Consider the following 21585-nt stretch of genomic DNA (forward strand, 5'->3'; position numbering starts at 1 on the left):
TAAGAGATAGACAAAAGAAACAATGTTAGACACACAGAGAAGAAGGTGATATGGAGATGGAGGCAGAGGCTGGAGTGAAGTAGCCACAAACACATGGGTATTGGCAGCTGCCTGGCAAAAGTTGGAAGAGGCAAGAGACAGATTCTCTCCTGGAGCTTCTGGAGAGAGTACAGCCCTGCTGACATCTTGATTTTGGACCAGGGATCCTGATTTTAGACATCTGGCCTCAGAACTCTGAGAGCATAAATTTCTGTTGTTTTAAGCTACCAAGTTGTTGGTAATTTATTATAACAGCCACAGGAAATTAATATAGTCACTTTTTTACAAATTACACAGATAAGGGGAGAAAGGTAATTTTTTCTACTATTCTGTTAATATATGCATTTAATACTTAAAAATATATTTTAGTTATTGGTTGTCTCCATTCAGTTCTTACATCCACAGGAACTCCTGTGGTATTTTGTGCAGATGTTGAATTTGATTAATGTTAATGGAATGAATAAACAACATTGGAAGTAATGCCTCACCTTGCGATACCTATTTCTGGCTAAGTAGCCTCGCAAATAAGACTGGAGAACAATAGTGGCCATTCGTCTGATCTTGTATTTCCTGCGGACTATATACATGCGCCAGTATTTCTGAATAATCGTTGCTGCCTTGGTTCTGCGCAGGAACTTAGCATAGCTGGCCAAAGAAAAGGGTGATGCATTGTCAGTAATTAGAAAAACCCAAGAGTACATTTTGCAGAAACTTAAAGCACCAATATCTTCAGCATAACAAGTAGTACCTCCATTGTTATAATTCTAATATTACACATGTAAAATCACTTATATTCATATAGCAATTCATAGTTCCCCCAAATATTGTTGCATTCATTATCTGATTTGAGTCTTCCCTGAATAGTAGGATGTCCCATATTACCTGATATTACAAAAAAGAAAGTGAAGCTCAGAAGAGTTCTCTCTTTCTAGGACAGTGCTTATTACCTCAGCTGTGTCTCCTTTACATCAGTGACTGGCTATCCACAGTAAGCCCATATTTACTTATCACCAGCTTTCTTACATCTAGCCATTGCTAATGTGTGATGTTTCTCCATAATCTACCTGTTTGGGCAGAAGTTCTTCATCATTATTCATCTCTACTGACAGTTCTAAATTAAAATCATCCTCATATGTAATCACACTAGGTATCATTCTCCTCTAGATCTTCTCAGTTAATTGCTCCTGAAAACTCTTCAATGGAATCATTATTAACAAGCACATATTCATGACTGTTTTTAATTTACAGAAGATTTCTTCAAGCCCACATAAAAGTACAAAAAGTTAAAAACACCAAGGACACAAGTAGGCAGTAGTTTGTAATTTTTTGGTAGATGAATCTAAATGATTCATAAGGGTGAGTGAAATTTCCTTCGATTTAACTGTCTTGTGAGTAAATGTTATTCTTTGAAACTAGGAAGACGCACGGTGTTGCCTTCTCAAATAGGAAGACCACTGAAAACTGTCCTCAGTTGGATAATGAACCAGATGAGCTCTTTGGGCTCTGGGGCCATGAGTCAGGCTGGACAGGCCACCAAGAAACCTACCATCGGGCCTGGTAGCCTCGCACATATCTCTGCACAGTGATGGCCGCCTTCCGCATGCGCAGGTACTTCTTCCGCAGCAGCCACCCTCGGATGGTCTTCTGGATCCGGATGCAGGCAGCCCTCAGCTTATCTGCCCTCAGTTTTTCTAGATAGGCCACTTGACCAGCACGGAAAAAGATCTTTGTCTTACCAAACTGGTATTTGTCCTTGTCCTGTGTTTTGGAAGAAATTGTATACTCAGAAGTAGAAATGATGACCATATAAATGAACTTCTAAAAGAGAAAAAAATGTCTACAAGCAGAATCAGTAAAGGGATGACTCTATTAACTAAAACTTAGACTACATCACAATTAACTAATAAAGTCAGATTGTTTAATCCTATGCAAGTTGAGCAAATAGAAGGGATTTTAAGGAAAACTGCAGTTTAATTAAGAGTTATTTTCCAGAATCATTCTACCTGAAATTATTATCTGAGGCCAAAAACTTGGTTGTGGGTTATAGGCAGTTATTGTTTACATATTTGCATTTTAAATATCTCAAGGAAATGGAGATGCTGACACTCCCTCTGACTGACTCAGGCTGTAAGCATTACATCAGGCTGTATGTTCCATGAGAAAGCTGAAGGGACAAAAAAACACCAGCATGAAGAGTAAGGCAAGAAGCCATGCACACAAAGTAAGAATTAAATAAGAAACTTGCGTGTTCACATCAGGAGTTAAATTTGCAACAGTTATCTGTTGCTTTTATCTGTTGCTTTTAATAAACACATCCCTATAAATGTATCTAAAATCCTTCTATAAATTTCAAAACTCCTTTTATAGGAACATAATCGCTTATCTTGCTCATTGCCTTTGGATTACAAGCAGAGTCCAACATAAACATGCATGTTATTTTTGGTCTATCACATTCTTATGTACCTCCTCTAGAAGGATACAGGTTATTAACCATGCTCATATCAAAAGAAGAGTGGAATTTATTTATAATGATCACTACCATGATCTAAAATTCTAAGGGAAAACAAAGAAAATCATTTTTCAGTGTATACAGTCATCTCCTATCTTGTATACGAACCAGAAAAATCATAAATCTCCATATATACATAAATCATGTAAAATTATTTTTATTTAAATCAATGAAGTTTACAAAGGAAGTCTAGCTGAAGACATAAGCTGAGCTAGAAGGTGGCTCCTCTCTCCCTCTCCTGCCTCAGTTTCCCCACTCCACCCCTGCTCTACCTGCTTCAGTTTCCCCACTCCACCCTGCTCTCCTGCCTCAGTTTCCCCACTCCACCCCGCCTCAGTTTCCCCACTCCACCCCTCCTCTACCATGCAGCCTCCTCTGTCAAACCACCCTGCGCATCCCTGAACCAGGCCTGGTGTGGTCTGGGTGACGACGTGGTCTGGGTGTAGCACTGTCTAATTCTGCTTTCTGTTCCCACCTGAACCTAGGTTAAAAAGGAATTGGTCCAAACCCAACAGCAGGATTCTTTTTACACATTACTAAGAAAGTGGCCTTAGCTCTTCCCAAGAAACCAAAAAATGTTATTACCAAAGAAGAGGTATTACATTTAGTTAGTATTAGTAGTCAGTAATTAAGACTAATTACCTCAAAGTGAGGTAATCTGTTCAAACTATTGTCAAACAAGTGAAAATATTTTTTAAAAAATCTTTCATGAGGGGCAGCCCAGGTGGCTCAGCGGTTTAGTGCCACCTTCGGCCCAGGGCGTGATCCTGGAGACCCAGGATCGAGTCCCACATTGGGCTCCCTTCATGGAGCCTGTTTCTCCCTCTGCTTGTGTCTCTGTCTCTGTCTCTCTCTCTGTGTCTCTCATGAATAAATAAAATCTTTAAAAAAAAATCTTTCATGCATCTTAAACTCTTCATAAACTATATCATTGGTTCTCAAAATGGAGTCTTCAGATGAGCATCAGCATCACTTAGGAACTTGTTAGAAATCCTTATTATTGGGCCCATCCCAGAACTACAGAATTAAAAATTCTGCAGGAAGGGGGTGCCTGGGTGGCTAGTGGTTGAGCATCTGCCTTTGGCTTAGGCCATGATCCTTGGGTTTTGGGATTGAGTCCCTCATCAGGATCCCCGCAGGGAGCCTGCTTCTCCCTCTGCCTATGTCTCTGCCTTTCTCTATGTGTCTCCCATGAATAAATAAATTAAAAAAAAATTCTGCAGGATGGAACCCAGCAATCTATTTTTTTTTTCCTCCAGCAATCTATTTTAACAAGCCATCCAGGTGACTGTGATACATTCTGAAATTTTAAAACTCTCTAGTTTGGTATGCATGACTTTTCAAACACCAACCTACATTTTTTAACCATATCCCTACTGTCCCATATACCAATCTTATACTGCAAACAAAACAAAACAGTTTACTGTTTTCTGAGCCAACTCTATGCTTTCTTACTTTTTCACACATTGCTCCCTATTAGAATATCTTTCTACTTTTATACCATCTTACCAATTCTTTAAGGCCTGACTCAAAACACACTTCTTCCCTGAAATTATTCCCTCCTTCCCATAGCACACATGGCTTTGTCTTCCTCTGATTTCTTTTGTGTGTAATAGACCTTAAGACCATATTATACTTATCTCTAAAATGCATGAATTTCCAAGACAAACTATGTTACCTTGGGGCAAGGCTTATTTTTTCTTAATCACACAGTATATCTGGCCTGATATCTTCTGTAAGTACGATGACCTCTAATTGATAATGATCAAACTCTAAACAAGCGTATCTGAGGTCTGGGTCCAGGCCTCACCCTCCTGTTTCCTAACAGTAGACCACCCTCCTCACAAGGGGGCCTAGCATCCTAAGCACAGTATGCCTTCACCTCTAACATAGTATGCAAAATAATCTGCATTAGTAGTATATGAATTTCCCAGGGGCTTCAAATATTACAATCACAAGGCCTTTGGCCAATACCTGTTCAGGTAAAGGTAAATGGGACTCTTTCTTACCAGTATCAGTTTCTCTAACACATTCTTGCACGTTTGCTTTCTGTCACTCAGCACATCCTTTTGCTTCATTAGGACACGGTAACGGCTGAAAAACTCTTGGTAAGTCCACCTGTATAAAGAAACTCACATCAGCTTATTTGAAGGGGCAAAAATCTCTCCCAGAAGATCCCTCATATTTGAAACCTGCCCAGCTGACCGTGAGGGGAAGCCCGCAGCACTGATGCGGATGGTCTCCAGGACACCGCAGGCTCTCAGCTGCTGTACTGCCCTCTTCTCGTCAAACCTACATGTCAAAGAAAATGGACATCAGTGATATATAAAGAAGCCTGGCTAGAGCCACAAATTACTCTCCTTGGTCCAGAGAGAAAATTCTTTTGTAAGGAGCCAAATGGATAAAATAGAAAACATGCCAAAGTTGGAGCAGAGATCAAAATGGAAAACTCTGTGTGACAGTGGGGAAGAGATAATTAGCAGTAAAAATAAAGAGCGGAGCCATAAACATTATTTGTAGTTCATGCCACAAACCTATAAGAAATACCACTGGGCATATTTTTAAAAAACCAAAATTCTTCACTACTTTGCCCATATTCATTAAATGGCTTGGTCTGATAAGTTGTTCTCTTAATCTTTACCTCACCATATATAGCTTCCCTGGAATAAAGACTAGCCAGCTCTGCAGATTGCTCTAAATTAAATATTCAATTATTTTTCAATAATTCAATTATTCAATTGAATTTCTTTAAATTCATTCAAATTATTCAATTCAATTGAATTCATTCAATTATTTTTCTTTAAATACTGGTTTTCTAAAAGTTCTATTCAACTTCATGTGCACATACAAAGCATTTAGTGTCCACACCAATACAAATTATTTTTATTTTGTACTATATCTTTTATACTTTGTCTATTTAATGCTAGACAAATAGCACCTTCACATTATACTGACACTAAGAAAAGAAATAGCGAGGCCTGCCCCTTGCTGAATGATCACTCTTGGTACTCTCCCAGTTAAGCCCTGAGCACCCTCTCTGAGCCTTGTGCTGTGCTATCTTCTCAAGTGTTCTGTTGGCCATAGGTGATGGGGTTGGCTGATGGAAGGTAATAGCCCCTAGGGTTATCCAGGAGAGTGGCCCAGGCTGTGGCAGCTCTTTCTGTCTCCCATTTCCTCCAGAAAGAGCTTCTTGGCAATCAGGAGGCTGTACGTCTTTCAGAACTGCCCTGCACGTAAGGCAGAATCTCAGAGGGCGGGATTGGCAGAGCGTAGGAAAATGAACGCTTATACCTTACTGGGTGGGAGTGGGAGCTACAACCTTTGGTAAATGTGCCTCATCTGACCCACAAATTCCCCTTCTAGAAATGTATTATCCTAAGAAGATAATCAGGCAAATATACAAGAATGTTTGGCAAAATATATTTATCATAGCATAGTTGGGATAACCTAAATGGTCATCATTTAGGGAATAATTTGAATAAATGATGCATGTCTATACAGTGAGATACTATATAGTCATTAAAATGATGATGTGGATTTTTATTTACTCACATATAAAGCATCCAAGTTTATTAAGTTAAAACCAGATACAAAACAGCAATTACAGCATAAGCCCCTCCCTTTTATTAGTGTCTCTCTCTTTTTCTTTCTCTCTTTCTCTCTCTCTCTCTCTCTCTCTCTCACACACACACACACACACACACACACACACACATACACAAAAACACAGCAGGGAAGGAAGAGATGTTGGTTGGTTAAGAAGGATTTATGTGAGTGAATATCAGTTATTTTTCAGGGTATAATGAATTTTTTAAAATTATTTTTATGATATTTTATATTTTTCAAAAACTGTCTTTACAATGCACATGCATTACTTTTAAATTTTGAGAAAAATTTCCATTTTGAATAAAAAAAACTTCCCCCTCACACATGGTGTTCAATTTAGGACAAGACATTTGGTAATAGTAGACAGGCTCTGATGGTTTCAACAGTGGGAAAGTAGCAGAGAGAACACTGAGCCTCCACCAAAGCAGCCTTACCCGACCTGATTCTGGTTTTAACTAATGGCCAAATTAACAAAAGCCCAGAGACCTTGAATTAAAGTAAATTCAAAATAGAAAGCAGAACTAGGAATGCTTGGTTGACCTCCACTTTTAAAATCTTCAAAAGGTCAGCTACTAATTTGTTACATATTCTCCAAAGAAAACGAAAAAAGAAAAAAAAGTCTATTAACTAGTGATTTCCCTCTACAAGACATGAAGATTTATCCAAATATTTTTTCCTTCTGTTGGTATGGGAATCCCTATGAAACTTGGACATTTTTTAATTCAGTAGTTGAGAAATGCTTACGTGAAAGGGAACTTGAAGTCATTAGGCTTAATGCAGCGCACGTAGTGAGGGGTAGTGGCATTGAGGGTCTCCATAAGCAGATGAAGGGAGTTTCGGAACTTCATGAAAAACAAAACAAAAGGAGCCATCAAGATTTTGTCAAACTTGACGTATAACAACTTAAAGTTTTCCAATGACACTACTGGAGATGATTTTGCCCCCTATGACCTGACACAACCTCAGAAGCAGGGGTGTTCTAAATAAGAATGTAGGGCTTTAGGTTAAAATTTGCTTAAACTCAGCCATTTATATGCTTATTCTACTAAATATACATTTGTTCTCCTCCCACCACATTTCCCTCATTCCGTTTTTATAAACTTGTTTTCTTAGAGACATTTTAGGTTCACAGAAAAATTAACTGAAGAGGGATTTTCCATATGCCCCCTGCCCCCACACAGGCAGCACCTCCCCCATTATCAGTACCCCCAACAGAGTGGCACATTCATTAGGATGGTCTGACAAATCAGTTACCTGAAGTCCATCATTTACATCATTTACATCAAAGTTCACTCCCCCCCTTTATTTAACACAGGCTCCCATAGCTTTCTATCGTGAATGCACAATTCTGACTAAAAATATCACCTTACTTGAAGAAAGTTAAGTCCATTTATCGTGTACAGTAGGAATTCTGCTACAAAATACTAAAAACATAGCAGGTGACTTACAAGAGCACAGGAAATGAGCAAGAGGGTGGGAGAGTGCAGCCAGAGTGGGGCTACCATCAGGGACACAGGTTCCAGCCTGGAGGCTGTGCATCTCTATAAGGCCCTGCTTCCTATTTCACCTAGACACACAGTCCCCCACACAGGAAAGCAAGCTGACTGGCTTCCTGTCCAGAGCCCCCAGCCTTGTTCAGGTACTATGCCTGTATGTAGGATTTCCTACTCCCCACAGAGCTGAGGACATCAACAAGAGAGGGCCCTGCTCCTGCACCGAGGGAGCTGGCGCTCTGTACAAACCCACAGAGGGAACAACCAGAGGACAAACTGAAAGCAGCAGTGGTCTGTGAAGGATATACACTACAAGAAGTAAGAGCCAAAGAAAATTATTTGGGGAAAGGCTTCCACAGAGTCATGGGTCTAAAGCTGGGTGGAGAGGAGCAGGAGGGGATGGTATGACATGTCCTCACAGTAAAAGCTCTATCTAGCCTTTCCCCACCTGAGGACCCCATGTGGGGCTTCAGCTGAGCCTGAAGGGAAGACCTGGGGCTTCCCTGAGGAGAAGGAGCCCTGCCACGGTAGCTCCTTCAACTCACCTGGTGCCCCACAGTTTTCTTGTGTTCTTTGGCTGTCTGGCCTGGTCTGCCTTTGGTGGGCTTTGCAGGAGTGCGGCTAAGGGGCATGCGCCCTGATGAGGTGGCTGATGTTGGACTGATGGCCTTCTCATCATCTTGAAATAATTCTGGTAGCATCTTAAACTGAGTCAGAAACAATAGAAGATAATTACACTCTAAATTAACTCAAATGTAAACCTTCACAGAAGACCTGGAGTCCATACTACTTCCCTTCCTTAAGTAATCCCTTTCAGAGTCTCATTCCAGAAGTAATCAATATCTATCTGTGCTAGGAAACAAAGATATGAGAGGAAGGTGACACAAATGCTACAAAAACATAGGAAGAAAAATTTGGTGATTCTACAGCCATGTTTGGGGAAAACAAAATCAAAACTACTTCACTCAAGCAGCCCCTGTGGCACAGCGGTTTAGCACCACCTGCAGCCCAGAGTGTGATCCTGAGACCCGGGATCGAGTCCCACATTGGGCTCCCTGCATGGAGCCTACTTCTTTCTCTGCCTGTGTCTCTGCCTCTCTCTCTCTCTCTCTGTCTCTCATGAATAAATAAATAAATAAATAAATCTTAAAAAAAAAAAAAAACTACTCCACTCACACTGGCAATCCTAATCTACAGAAATGTCCACTACAAACATATTACTGGTCTTGAACTACAATTATTTTATGAGCAAAATACTAATTGAAAGTCTTATCTTATTACCTTACCTCAGGTAAGGTAAAATGCTTTATCATCATGCTTCATTCATCTACCTACTAACACAAATGGTGAGCACCAGCTAAAAAAACTCACTGAAAAATCTCAGCAAGAAGGGTGTCATGACTAGTTCTCCAATATTATAAGATTGAAAAATAATCACGAATTAATTTTTGAAAAATAACACAGATTTATAAGGAAAACAATTAAAAGCCCTATTCTTGTCCTGGATGTAACCTTTTATATTTGTTTTCAAGGGATTGATAACTTGATTGCATAATTTCTGCAATCAATTTTGTGTTATACCAGGTTAGCACTATGAGAGACTATTAAAAGATCTGGCATTTAACAAGTAGATGGATGGTATTAGTCAATATGGTTAGGAGAGATTTTATGGAATGAAAGAGACTTCAAACTAACTGACAGGAACATCTTGAAACATATGTATCTTCAACAGTGACACATTCTGCATAAAATTCTTCAAATTATAATTGCAACTACTAATTATTTGTCTAATAACTTCAGAAATAACTTTCTTAGGAGAGTTCTTTCATTAAAAAACAAAATCAGAGAATTCCATTTGCTCATAATGTGTATACTTAATCATAAGGGTAATTTAAGAAATAACTCATGATGTATAAAACAAATTGTTATACAAACATACCAATAATGGTTGCTTCTACACAAATGAATATATCCCTTTTACAGAAAAAAAATATACATATATCCTAGTTTATTTAGCTGCAAAGAGGAAAACATGTAGTACCACTATCTTGTATTACAAGCTGTGTTCCAAGAGAAAAAATAAGAGTCCCTAATAGATTTGAACCCCAAACCCAAGTTATGTGTATCATGATGCACCATCTCCCAGCTTTAGCTGTAACAATGCTGCATAGACTGCAATCACTCCAAATGATTCCCCAGAACACATAGCTACCTTCTGATAATTAAGGATCTACTAGCCATCAGAAAAGTTAGTCAGAAGAAAGGACTGATTACAAGTGTCTGGGGAATGAGAACCTGATAATGTTCCATTTAAGCTAAATTGCCTAGGCAGAGTATTAGAATTTTATGGTTTCCATCACTATTCATAAATAGAAATGATTTATACTCTAACTGAATACAGCACGCTGAGGGACTGGCACTATGATTTTTCTTTTATACATCATTCCTCCTATAAGCTATAAAGCATTAATGCCCAGTGCTTATTAGTGTAAGTAAGAAACTGACTTAGATACCGAATGGACTTTCAGCTCAAGTCATGATCTCAGGGTCCTGGGATCAAGCTCCATGTCATGCTCCGCACTCATCAAGGAGTCTTTGTCTCCTACTCCCTCTGCTTCTACCCTACTATCTGTCTCATGCTCTCTCTTTCCCTCTAAAATAAATAAATCTTAGGGCAGCCGGGGTGGCTCAGCAGTTTAGCGCTGCCTTCAGCCCAGGGTGTGATCCTGGGGACCCAGGATGGAGTCCCACATCAGGCTTTCTGCATGGAGCCTGCTTCTCCCTCTGCCTGTGTCTCTGCCTCTCTCTCTCTGTCTTTCATGAATAGAAAAATAAAATATTAAAAAAAATAAATATTAATTAATTAAATGATTAAATGATGCAGCAAAAAACCTGTTTTGTCTCATCATTTTTCACAAAGGCACAAGAAAGTCTACAACCACTGTGGAGATAACAATTTCACATAAAACTCAAAATATTGCAGAGTGGTTAAGAGCAGACTCTGAGCAAGTCAGCCTATGTTTTGTCTTGAAAACTTATTAGCTATGAAATCTCTGTCCTTCAGTTCCCTCTTCTGTAAAATGTAATGATAATATCACCTCATTATAAAAATTACATGAGTAACATTCATAAGGCATTTAAAACAAGACCTGACACACACTATTACGTATCTGATAAATTAAAAACTAACAGTAAAGCTAATTTTGTTAGAAAAATCATTATTGTTAAAAAGCTAATGTTTAAGTAATTAACACTTTATTGAATATATCCTGATTGGAGAAAGCCTATACACTGTTACCTTGCTTGATTTCAGAACTTTAATTTGTTCTTCAAAAACAGTGTCTTTATTCTTTTCCAGAAAGCCTTCACACTGGTATTCCACCTGAAAACGCATGCAAAAATGTTCTTAACTAACAGACTTTTTGAACAGATATTATTATCATCAACAACAAAAATACATATTAGGCTCAGGATCCAACTGGCTCTCAGCAAATTGGTATCAATATTATTCTACGAAACCAGTACCATTCTTGGGAAGAAATACATGAACTCTAGAGTAAAACTCCTCAAATACTGTTTTTCCCTAGGGAAGAGTGGTAGTGCTAATTAGTTATGGTCTGAAAGATCCTCCCAATTCATAGGGAAGCAGACTCATAAGAAGTTGACTCTCTTCTCCCATGCTGGCAGAAGAGAGCTCCTCCGTGGCCAACCCAACGTATCTTCTTGTGACTCACATCACTACCCAGGAAGGGTAGTTCTCTTGGGAGAGAAGACACTAAAGCTAAAGAGAGATCAGAAGGAACAAAGAGCTGTCTGACAGAGGGTTGAGGTGGTGCCTGGGTAAATACTGTATGATCTGGTAAGTGGAACTACCTGAGAGTGCACTTCTTGCTTCCAAAACTCCAGTGACTTAGGGCATCTACCACTCAAGCTGCTCCCCAGCCTATAACACAAAGCCCTTAGGTGACCTAATGTCATTCCCAGGTTTCCAGGTAGGATTAAGGAGACTCAGAAGGTCCTCAATTCCTGAAGGAAACTCCAGGAAGTTTACCCCCAATAGCCTACCCACGTCTCCTTTAAATATAAAAAAATATAAATCTCATAGCTCCTGATTTTCTGAGTACACCACTGAATTCATGAAGTAGCAAGTCTGCATACCCTGTTAGTAGGGACCCAGTAACTCAGCCACAGAGGCTGACACAAGCCCACAGTCTCTATTCTAACCCCTCAAAGACATCAGCAGTCTGAGGCAGTCACCTGTAATTAAACACATTAACATTTCTACATTGAAGTATGTAAATATCCAGCATAACTGAGATAAATAAAGACTATACACAACCTTGTGTTAGTTCAAGTCAGAGATTAGGTTTAGCCATAAAATGAATTATGAAAAGACTTCTTAGTTTTCAGAGTTTCTTGGATTTCAGAATTACAGACGATTGTAGACTCATATTTATTTCATAATATAATTCTATTTAGGCTAAAGGAAGAGAAAACCAACAAAGCACACTGAAAAATACTTCTCGTATAAGACCATAAAGAATGCAAGTTTCAGCAAAGACAAAAATATCTCTTGACTATCACTTTTTTCCTTCTTTGAACTTAAATATTCAAAAAGAAAAAAGGTAATAAAGCTTTCTTACTTTGTCAGCAAAATGTTGGATGATGAAAGCTTTGTTTGATAGACGGGGCTTTTCAAAGAGTGCACATTTGTTCAAATGTGTGTTGTACAGTTTTTGGGCCCAAGTGTCATCTGTACCTTTAGGCATCTACATTCAGGAGAGAAAGGAAAAAACAAAACAAAACAATGGAAACAAGGTTAATATTTTTATGAGACTCTTCTGATGAATCAACCAAGGGCCATTTTTTGGCTTTTCTAACAACTTTTTATTCAATTAGGGACTCATTCCTTCCACATTTCTGCTAGATGCCAAAAATTAATTGCTAATGAAAAGCAATGATTGAGACCTTCTCATGGGTGACTCAACCCAATCTTTGGGCAACTCAATCTGCCTATACCAGGAATCATCAAATAAATATTCTGTTTTTAAAACAAGAGCCTCGCAAACAAAAAATGAACTATCATGATATCATGTATTTTTTTTCTAGGTAAGCTATGTGCCCAATATGGGGCTTGAACTCATGACTCCCGAGATCAAGAATCACATGCTCTACCGACCTTGCCAGGTGCTACATATCACATATTTTTAAAAATTTGTTAAATAAAGGTAACATCTGCAGAGAATGAAATATTTATATAATTCAGAAAGGTTTAAAATGAAGAGTAGGGGCACCTGGGTGGCTCAGTTGTTTAAGCATCTGCCTTTGGCTCAGGTCATGATCATGGGGTTCTGGGGTCAAGCCCCACATTGGGTTCCCTGCTCAGCAGAGTCTGCTTCTCCCTCTCTCTCTGCCTCTGCCTCTGACTTGTACTCACTCACTCTGTCACTCAAATAAAGAAAATCTTTTTTTTAAATAAATAAAGAGTAATCTCCTTTCACCATTTCCACCAACTTTTTTATCTTTCTGTCTAGAGGTCTGAACACAAGTAGAATCATTCTGTAAGCTCCTTGCATTTTTTTAAATAGTAGCAGTCTTGTATTTATGGCTATTAAACTGTTACTCATTTTTTGTTCTTATAAAAATGGTCACAAAGGCTTCTTTTACATATATACCTTGGATACTTTTGCAAGTATATTCATAGGGTGAACTCCAGCAGTTCACCATTGTTAGGTCCAAAGGTACCTGTGGTTACAAATTTGATAAATATTGTCAAATCTCCTCAAAATACGTTGTATTAACTCACACCCTACTATCAATGAGTGGTATTATCAAATTTAACCTTACCTATCTGTGGTGTGTGGTGGCTCAGTCAGTTAAATGCCAACTCTTGACTTTTGGCTTAGGTCATGATGTCATGATCCCAGGGTCCTGGGATTGACCCACTTGTGCTCCACATTCAGTGTGGAGTCTCTTGAGATTCTCTTCCTCTCCCTCTGCTTGTCCTCCCATTCACATGGGCACTTCTCTCTCTCTCTTTCTCAAAATAAGTAAAATCTTAAAAACAAAAACCAAAAAAAAAAAAAAAACCAAAAAACAAAAAACAAAAAAACCTTGCCTATCTGATAGGTAAAAAGCAGTATCCCATTTTTTATTTGAATTGCATTTGTATATAATTTCAAGCGAAACTGAACATTACACTCATTCTTAATGTTGTAGGAAATCTGGATGCTTAGGAGGATCAGTCTATGGTAAGTTATAATTTATGGCATATAAACTAAAGAGTTAAGAAAAAAGATAGGTTATTTGTCTAAGATCACTCAGCAGTAAAGCTGGATATCCATTATTTTCTCAACATGCTGTGTCTTCAAATATTAAAGCTAAAATTCCCTTTCTACCAGATATATTAGTAATAAAGAATAAGCAGTCAATTTAAAAATTATATTTAGAACTATTATTCAAAATATATTTTGTATGATTTCTTGCATATCTTTAAATATGTCATACCACTGAACAAAAAAAAAAAGTACCAAATACAAGCATATTGATAACAAAAGTAGCTAAGACTGGTGGTAGTTGTGTCTAATATCAATTTTTCACATAACTTAGAAGCAGGTGAAAAAAGAAAGGAAATTCTCCAAGTTTCTTTTTAACTTTTTTTAAAAAAAGATATATTTATTTACTTATTTTAGAGAGAGAAGGAGAGTACGAGTGGGGGGAGGGGCAGAGAGAGGGAGAGAATCCTCAAGTAGACTCCCCGCTGAGCGTCAAGCCTGACTTGAGACTCAATCCCAGGACCCTGAGATTATGACCTGAGCCAAAATCAAGAGTCAGCCACTCAACTAACTGAGCAGCACAGGTGCCTCAAAATTCTCCAGCTTTCAATTGTATTTGGAAACCTTTGGGTCTAGTGACCCTTTGGAATGCAAGTGGGGTGACCTCTCACTTATTGCCACAATGGCACTTCATGGTATACTAATGAATCTCTACTTGAATCCACTAACCTTCTGACCTTGACATAGCTCTTTTTATAGACTAGGTACATCTGAAAATCATATTTACCTTGCATTCTTCATCCAGCAAATCTAAAATGCCCAGTTTAGATTCTATAAGATTAATGCAAGGCTGATTATCATAAAAATCTATGAGTGTCCATGGAATTTGTTCTTTCATATATTCTTCTTGTTCTAATTTGAAGACATGCTGAAATGAAAAAGACAAAAAAGAGCTGGCATTATTGAACAGTACAAGTAATGTTAGTCAAGAAACAACATTTATAGAAAACAACTTAGATTTTCTAAGAGGATATGAACATAATTTGAGATAGTCCATGGCATTCAGCAACCATAATCTTGTGGGAGAAACATGATTTACACATGGAGAATAATATAAGAAGCAAATAAAAACCACAGATAGTAAAACCTCAGCTATACAGGATTGTTGGTAAACAAGTAAATCTAAGTATGTAGATGCATGCGTTAGACAACTGACAAATGTAGCAGTATTTTATATTTTCTTATGTATACATCTAACACTGCACTATATACTTTTTGGCCTCAGATTATTGCACAGTGCTGCTAACGATGCCTTAGCTGGCCTTGAACAACTATGCAGAGCAGATGCACCCTGGACCACTGAACCAAACTGGGTGATGCTTACAGCATAGCAAAAATAATTCTCTTAAGGGACAGTGATGTTGGAAGTTCACGTGCCTCAGAATTAGATAACAGTGTTTTATGTCTGCTTCCATTATCTTCCATAGTCAGGGAATCTTTGGCTCAATTTTCTGGATTCTTCATCCAATGCTACAAGTAGCTGCAAGAAATATCAATTCACTGCTCTTTCTGCTAAATGCTTCTACCACCATCCTCACCATTGCTTCTAATCTCCATTCACTCATTTATGCAAAAATACGTATCACCTGTCTACTATGTGCCAGTCACTGCATACCATTAACAAACTAGACATGGGTTCTGCCTGCATGCAGTTTGGAGACTAATGGGAAAAACAGACAGAAATAAAATAATCACAAACTGTAGTAATGTTACAGAGGAAAATAATGCAAGCTATGAGAGCAAGAGTCCTCATGAAGTTTAGATATATGGTGGTGAGGGAAAGCTTCCCAGAGGAAAGACTGTATATCAGCTCTGCAGATGAATGGATTTCAAGTTACTCTAGGCAGAAGGGCAATCCAACCACTGATACAGTTCTTGCTTCAGGCTGCCCAGCCAATGCAGCAACCCACAACTTCTTGTCTCCACAAGATGTTAATGACCTCTACTCATTGTTCTTGGGGATTTCTGCTTTCCTTTGTCTCTTGTGTGTCCTTGTTCTCTCACACATTTTGATGCTTTTTCTGGAAAGAACAGCTCTCTCTATGACCAGACAACTCATATTTTCTAGGACCCCAAGCCCCATGAAACTTAGGTGTCACCAAGATTTCTGATACATATTCTCCTTGTGCACCTGGAACTTTCTCACTTTATTCTGTACTTATTATAATGCCCCTCTTGGCTCATTTGCAGCATTTACCAGCTGCAATAAGCTTTAATAATTAAAAACAAACAAACAAAAGGGTCACTCACATGAATATTTATATCATGCTAACCAGAAAGCAAATTTATTCTGCTCTCTTGATGAATGAGAAGGCAAATAGGGCACCATGTGTCAGCAGGATGCCTTGCCTGATGGCACCAATATTTTACAAAACAATGAGCCTTGTCTTTTTTTAATTTAATAATTTATATGCAGTCACTGACAACAGAAACACTGGTCCAGATTTTACATGGGCTTGATTCTTACATACATTTCTATGCCTAGGTGGGGAAAGTCCACGAGGCCTCAAAAATTCTGGATACTTAATTGTCAAAAAGACAATGTGGGCACAAGGTTCAACATGGCTAGAGATCCTTGGCCAATCTATAATGCCTCCAAGCACTAAACATGCCAATAACCATTTTGATCATGCCCACTGCCCCACCCATAAACCATGCCAAGGGACTGGCCCAGAGCAGCCAAGCTCTTTACTATAAGACCCCATGTTCCTAGTCACAGCTGGTCAACTGCTAGAGATCTCTGAGAGAAAAGTGAACAAAGTTATGATTCTCTTTCTCAGGTGGAAGAATTTGGAAATGGGCAATTAATAGTGCAAGCTGAAGCCAAAAGAAGTCAAGATGAATGGGGATTTCAAAGCAAATTAAGGGGATGAGAGGAGCAAGCTAACCACTGCTGCGTTCATAGGAAGCTTGAAGTGAGTGAGAAAGTTGAAACCTTGAGAAAATATATACAGAATAGAAGGGAAGAATAAGCCATATGACAGTAAGAAGGAACAAACACTGTGCAGAGAGAAGATAAGATGCAGCACAGTGTGTGTGTGTGTGTGTGTGTGTGTGTGTGTGTGTGTGTGTTTGTGTGTAGAGAGAGGCAGAGACCAAGACAGAGACAGAGAGGAGAAACAGATGGAAAGAGACAGAGGGAAAGAGAAACAAGAGAATCAGAAACACACATGCAGAAACATGGGGTCCTTATAAAATAGACAAATTAGCAAGTCCCTAATGAGGCCAGTGATGGTTCCTTATATTGATAGTCATGTTGTGCCAAAATGTACTCGGAAAGAGCTCAGGTTGTGGCTCTGATTAAAGTATTAAGAAACTCAGTAAAGCCTTGAGAAAAGATAATGCTTAATTTAATCTCTGATAGGTTTTTATTTATGTTTCTTTTTTTAATTTAAATTTATTTTTTCATTATAAATTTATTTTTTATTGGTGTTCAATTTGCCAACATATAGAATAACACCCAGTGTTCATTCCATCAAGTGCCCCCCTTAGTGCCCGTCACCCAGTCACCCCCACCCCCGCCCACCTCCCCTTCCACCACCTCTAGTTCGTTTCCCAGAGTAAGGAGTCTCTCATGTTCTGTCTCCCTCCCACTTATTCTTTCTCCATTCCCCTTTATCCCCTTTCACTATTTTTTATATTCCCCAAATGAATGAGACCATATAATGTTTGTCCTTCTCCGATTGACTTATTTCACTCAGCATAATACCCTCCAGTTCCATCCACGTTGAAGCAAATGGTGGGTATTTGTTGTTTCTAATGGCTGAGTAATATTCCATTGTATACATAAACCACATCTTCTTTATCCATTCATATTTCGATGGACACTGAGGCTCCTTCCACCCAGGGCAATTTACACGTTTAATGCAATCTCTATCAAAATACCATGGACTTTCTTCAGAGAGTTGGAACAAATTATTTTAAGATTAGTGTGGAATCAGAAAAGACCCTGAATAGCCAGGGGAATTTTATTTCATTTTTTTAAAGATTTATTTATTTATTTATGAGACAGAGAGTGAGAGAGAGAGAGAGGCAGAGACACAGGCAGAGGGAAAAGCAGGCTCCATGCCGGGAGCCCGATGCAGGACTCGATCCCAGGACTCCAGGATCACGCCCTGAGCCAAAGGCAGGCACCAAACCGTTGAGCCACCCAGGGATCCCCAACCAGGGGAATTTTAAAAAAGAAAACCATAGCTGGGGGCATCACAATGCCAGATTTCAGGTTGTACTACAAAGCTGTGGTCATAAAGACAGTGTGGTACTGGCACAAAAACAGACACATAGATCAATGGAACAGAATAGAGAATCCAGAAGTGGACCCTCAACTTTATGGTCAACTAATATTCGACAAAGCAGGAAAGACTATCCACTGGAAAAAAGACAGTCTCTTCAATAAATGGTGCTGGGAAAATTGGACATCCACATGCAGAAGCATGAAACTACACCATTCTCTTACACCCTACACAAAGATAAACTCAAAATGGATGAAAGATCTAAATGTGAGACAAGATTCTATTTATGTTTCTTATGCAAAGATGAAAAATAGAACAATCACATTTTTATGGAAATAGTCATAAGGCTAAGGTTTGAAGATCACCTCTGCATTATTTCACTGTGTTAAGTAACTTAACTTGCTAAATACAGATGGTTCAAATTTTCATCAGAGTATATGCAGTATTTTTTTTTTAAATCAATCAGTCAAATGTTTGATAATGACAAGCAACAATCCCTTGTCCCATCCCTCAATCCAGTCTCACTCTCTGGAGGAAACCATTTTTAACTTCCTTAATTATTTCTTACTAATACTTACCTCTAAAGAATATGTGTACTTCCCGTTTTTTAAATTTGTCCATTGGAAACATCATCTATTGATTTCTTGATGAGACAGATGAGGCTAAATTCATATATACCACCTCTCCACTGCCCTTCTGCTTTCCTCCCAATATTATTACTTTTGGTTCTTCTTTTGATTTTTACTAATTTTGTAACTTAAAACTATACCTTTAAACTTCTATTTCTTTATCATTAACCATGCCACCTGACCTCTCTCTTATTAAGATGAGAATACTAAGGGCTCTTTTCCTATCCTTCAGCTAGCTCTCTTCTCTTCCATCTTCAATTCCTATGGGTGACTTTTTTGTTTTGTTTTTTGGGTGACTTATTTTTAATATCCTCTTCCATCAGTACTAACAACCATCCCAAATCTTGCACTTAGAACTGTGCCTGGCACTTTACATACTCTAACTCATTTACTGTATACAACCATATGCAGAAGGTACAATCATTATCCCCATTATACAGATGAAGAGACTAAAGCCCAGGAAAGCCAATTAACCTGTCCAAGGTCCCCTGAATATTCAATGCAGAATGGGATTCCAATCTAAGTTTACTTTTGAAGGTCTGTGTTCCTCACTATTGTAATCAACTGCCTCTCGTTTTTAAATATCTTGAAACCCCCCAATACCACGATAACATTTGAAGATATATTATTACTTCACAAGAGCCATTCTCAAAATATGCCCATTGCCATTGTCATGGTGAATGTCTCAGTCTATTGAAAAGAGAATCTGTAAAAGAATATGTAAATAAAATATGCAGAAAAGAGTATGTGTTCTGATTTTTCATGCTGGCATCTTGCTAATACAGCAAGTGAGTTAAGACAGTCTTAACTCCACAGGGACAATACACTAAAGGATATCCTAAGCTCAAAACTTCATACTGACTATGTTACTACCCATCACACTTCCTGCTTCCATCACTCAACTTACTTCGACTGAGTTTTTACTATTTTCAGACTGTAATCTGAAGATCATCTTGAATCTTTTCTGGGTCATAATCATTTCTTTAATATTGCATTAATTTATTAATTTTAAGTTCCTCAACAGCTCAGTTGTTCTAAAGCCTAGACAATTATTGCAATTTACAACCTCATTTCAGAAACCAGACTTTAAACACAGTGTAGGAATTCAAAAGAATAATTTACAGTAGAATATTAGTTAAGAAAGAAAAGTCTTACCATATTGAATTGTTGCTGTAGTTTTTCATTTGCATAATTTATGCAAAACTGTTCAAAACTATTTATCTCAAATGTTTCAAATCTGTAAAACCAAAAACAATATGTGAAGAGGAGAAAAAGAAACAAATAGCTTTTTTAAATATTCAAAATGTGCCTATTAGAAAAAGGGAAAGAAAGAGGGAGAGAGAGAGAGAGAGAGAAGAAATTTCCCAACATTGTGAAACTCTCCACATCAGTAAAGGTAAAGGTTTGTAAGTCAGTTACATGGAATCTGTATCCAGCAGATAGGCATCAACCACATAGCAGAAAGGTTTTTTTTAAGGCTCTTTAAAGATGTGTTCAACAGTATGAGTTTTTGAGAGCCAATTCATCTCCAAGTGGGGAACAATCGAATTATGATAAAGCTATTGATCTTGTCAATTTACAGATTCACAGTGTCTACATTCACATAACAGGGAACAGAGAACAGAGATCAAACAGGTTCTTTTGAAAAACTAAACAATAGGGCAGCTCAGGTGGCTCAGCAGTTTAGCGCCACCTTCGGCCCAGGGCGTGATCTTGGAGGCCCGGGGTTGAGTCCCGCATCGGGCTCCCTGTATTCAAAAGGAGCCTGCTTCTCCCTCTGCCTGTGTCTCTGCCCCTCTCTCTGTCTCTCATAAATGGATAAATAAAATATTTTTTTAAAAAAACACTAAACAATAAAAAATTAGACATCAAAAAACAAATGTAGGGGCAGCCCGGGTGGCTCAGCGGTTTAGTGCCACCTTCGGCCCAGGGCGTGATCCTGGAGTCCCGGGATCGAGTCCTGCGTTAGGTTTCCTGCATGGAGCCTGTTTCTCCCTCTGCCTGTGTCTCTGTCTCTCTATCTCTATCTCTCATGAATAAAGTCTTAAAACACACACACACACAAATGTATATGAAAGGTATTAACAGTTCAAGTGGGCACCCAGAAAAAGCAACTAGCAAACAAAATAAGGTTTTTAGAAATGCTCTCCTAGTTTTCTTTTGTCTTCACCAGTAGGAGAAAGAATCTAATACACATTTAGAGTTACTAGATAATCTCTAGAAAGAAATGCTCTATGGCAGAACACTAAGCCAAATACACTTACCCGTATATGTCCAGCACTCCAATAAAAGAGTGCTGTTTGACAGCTGAATGGAGGGCCTGATTGACATGATCTACAATCCAGTTAAAGAGCTTGGCATAAATGTGCTTGGCTAAAGCATCACGGGCATTCGTGGCCTGCAGCTTAGAGATTGGTTTGATATATGTCTCTGTGGCGGTAGCCAGTTTCCGATGGCAGAGCCAGTGACACATCTCCTCATAGTCCACTCCCATAAGATCAGAGAAGATGCTGAGGGGTTCATGCTTGGGCTGACAAAAAGAGAGGGGGTTATTTCTTTTGGCCAAATCAATCAAATATTTCCTAAATTTACTAAAAAATACTAACAAAGAGGTAACAAAACCCAGAAATTTCTTTATTATAACTAACACAGTGCTCATGTGAAGTGGTCGGTGATCATAATCATAATTGTCCATTAGACTAACATCCAGGCAGCATTTTATAATCTCTTCTAGGGCTCATT

General features: G+C 38.5%; 1 protein-coding gene across 4 annotated transcripts in view; it reads right to left on the bottom strand.

Annotated features, from left to right (window-relative positions):
• MYO5A (myosin VA) overlaps nucleotides 1-21585 on the bottom strand; it is a 199002-nt gene that overhangs the window by 66228 nt on the left and 111189 nt on the right. For all 4 annotated transcript variants that reach the window (XM_072738571.1, XM_072738570.1, XM_072738569.1 and 1 more), the window contains exons 10-20: nucleotides 21108-21373; nucleotides 19999-20080; nucleotides 14710-14850; nucleotides 12291-12416; nucleotides 10946-11029; nucleotides 8193-8354; nucleotides 6899-6996; nucleotides 4754-4840; nucleotides 4558-4666; nucleotides 1586-1797; nucleotides 528-684 (exon numbers count right to left, since the gene is read on the bottom strand). In XM_072738571.1, the coding sequence (XP_072594672.1) occupies nucleotides 528-684; nucleotides 1586-1797; nucleotides 4558-4666; nucleotides 4754-4840; nucleotides 6899-6996; nucleotides 8193-8354; nucleotides 10946-11029; nucleotides 12291-12416; nucleotides 14710-14850; nucleotides 19999-20080; nucleotides 21108-21373 (1524 nt within the window). The remainder of the gene's footprint in view (nucleotides 1-527; nucleotides 685-1585; nucleotides 1798-4557; nucleotides 4667-4753; nucleotides 4841-6898; nucleotides 6997-8192; nucleotides 8355-10945; nucleotides 11030-12290; nucleotides 12417-14709; nucleotides 14851-19998; nucleotides 20081-21107; nucleotides 21374-21585) is intronic.

Source organism: Vulpes vulpes, chromosome 15 (assembly GCF_048418805.1).
Source record: "Vulpes vulpes isolate BD-2025 chromosome 15, VulVul3, whole genome shotgun sequence".
In the NCBI taxonomy this organism is placed as follows: domain Eukaryota; kingdom Metazoa; phylum Chordata; class Mammalia; order Carnivora; family Canidae; genus Vulpes; species Vulpes vulpes.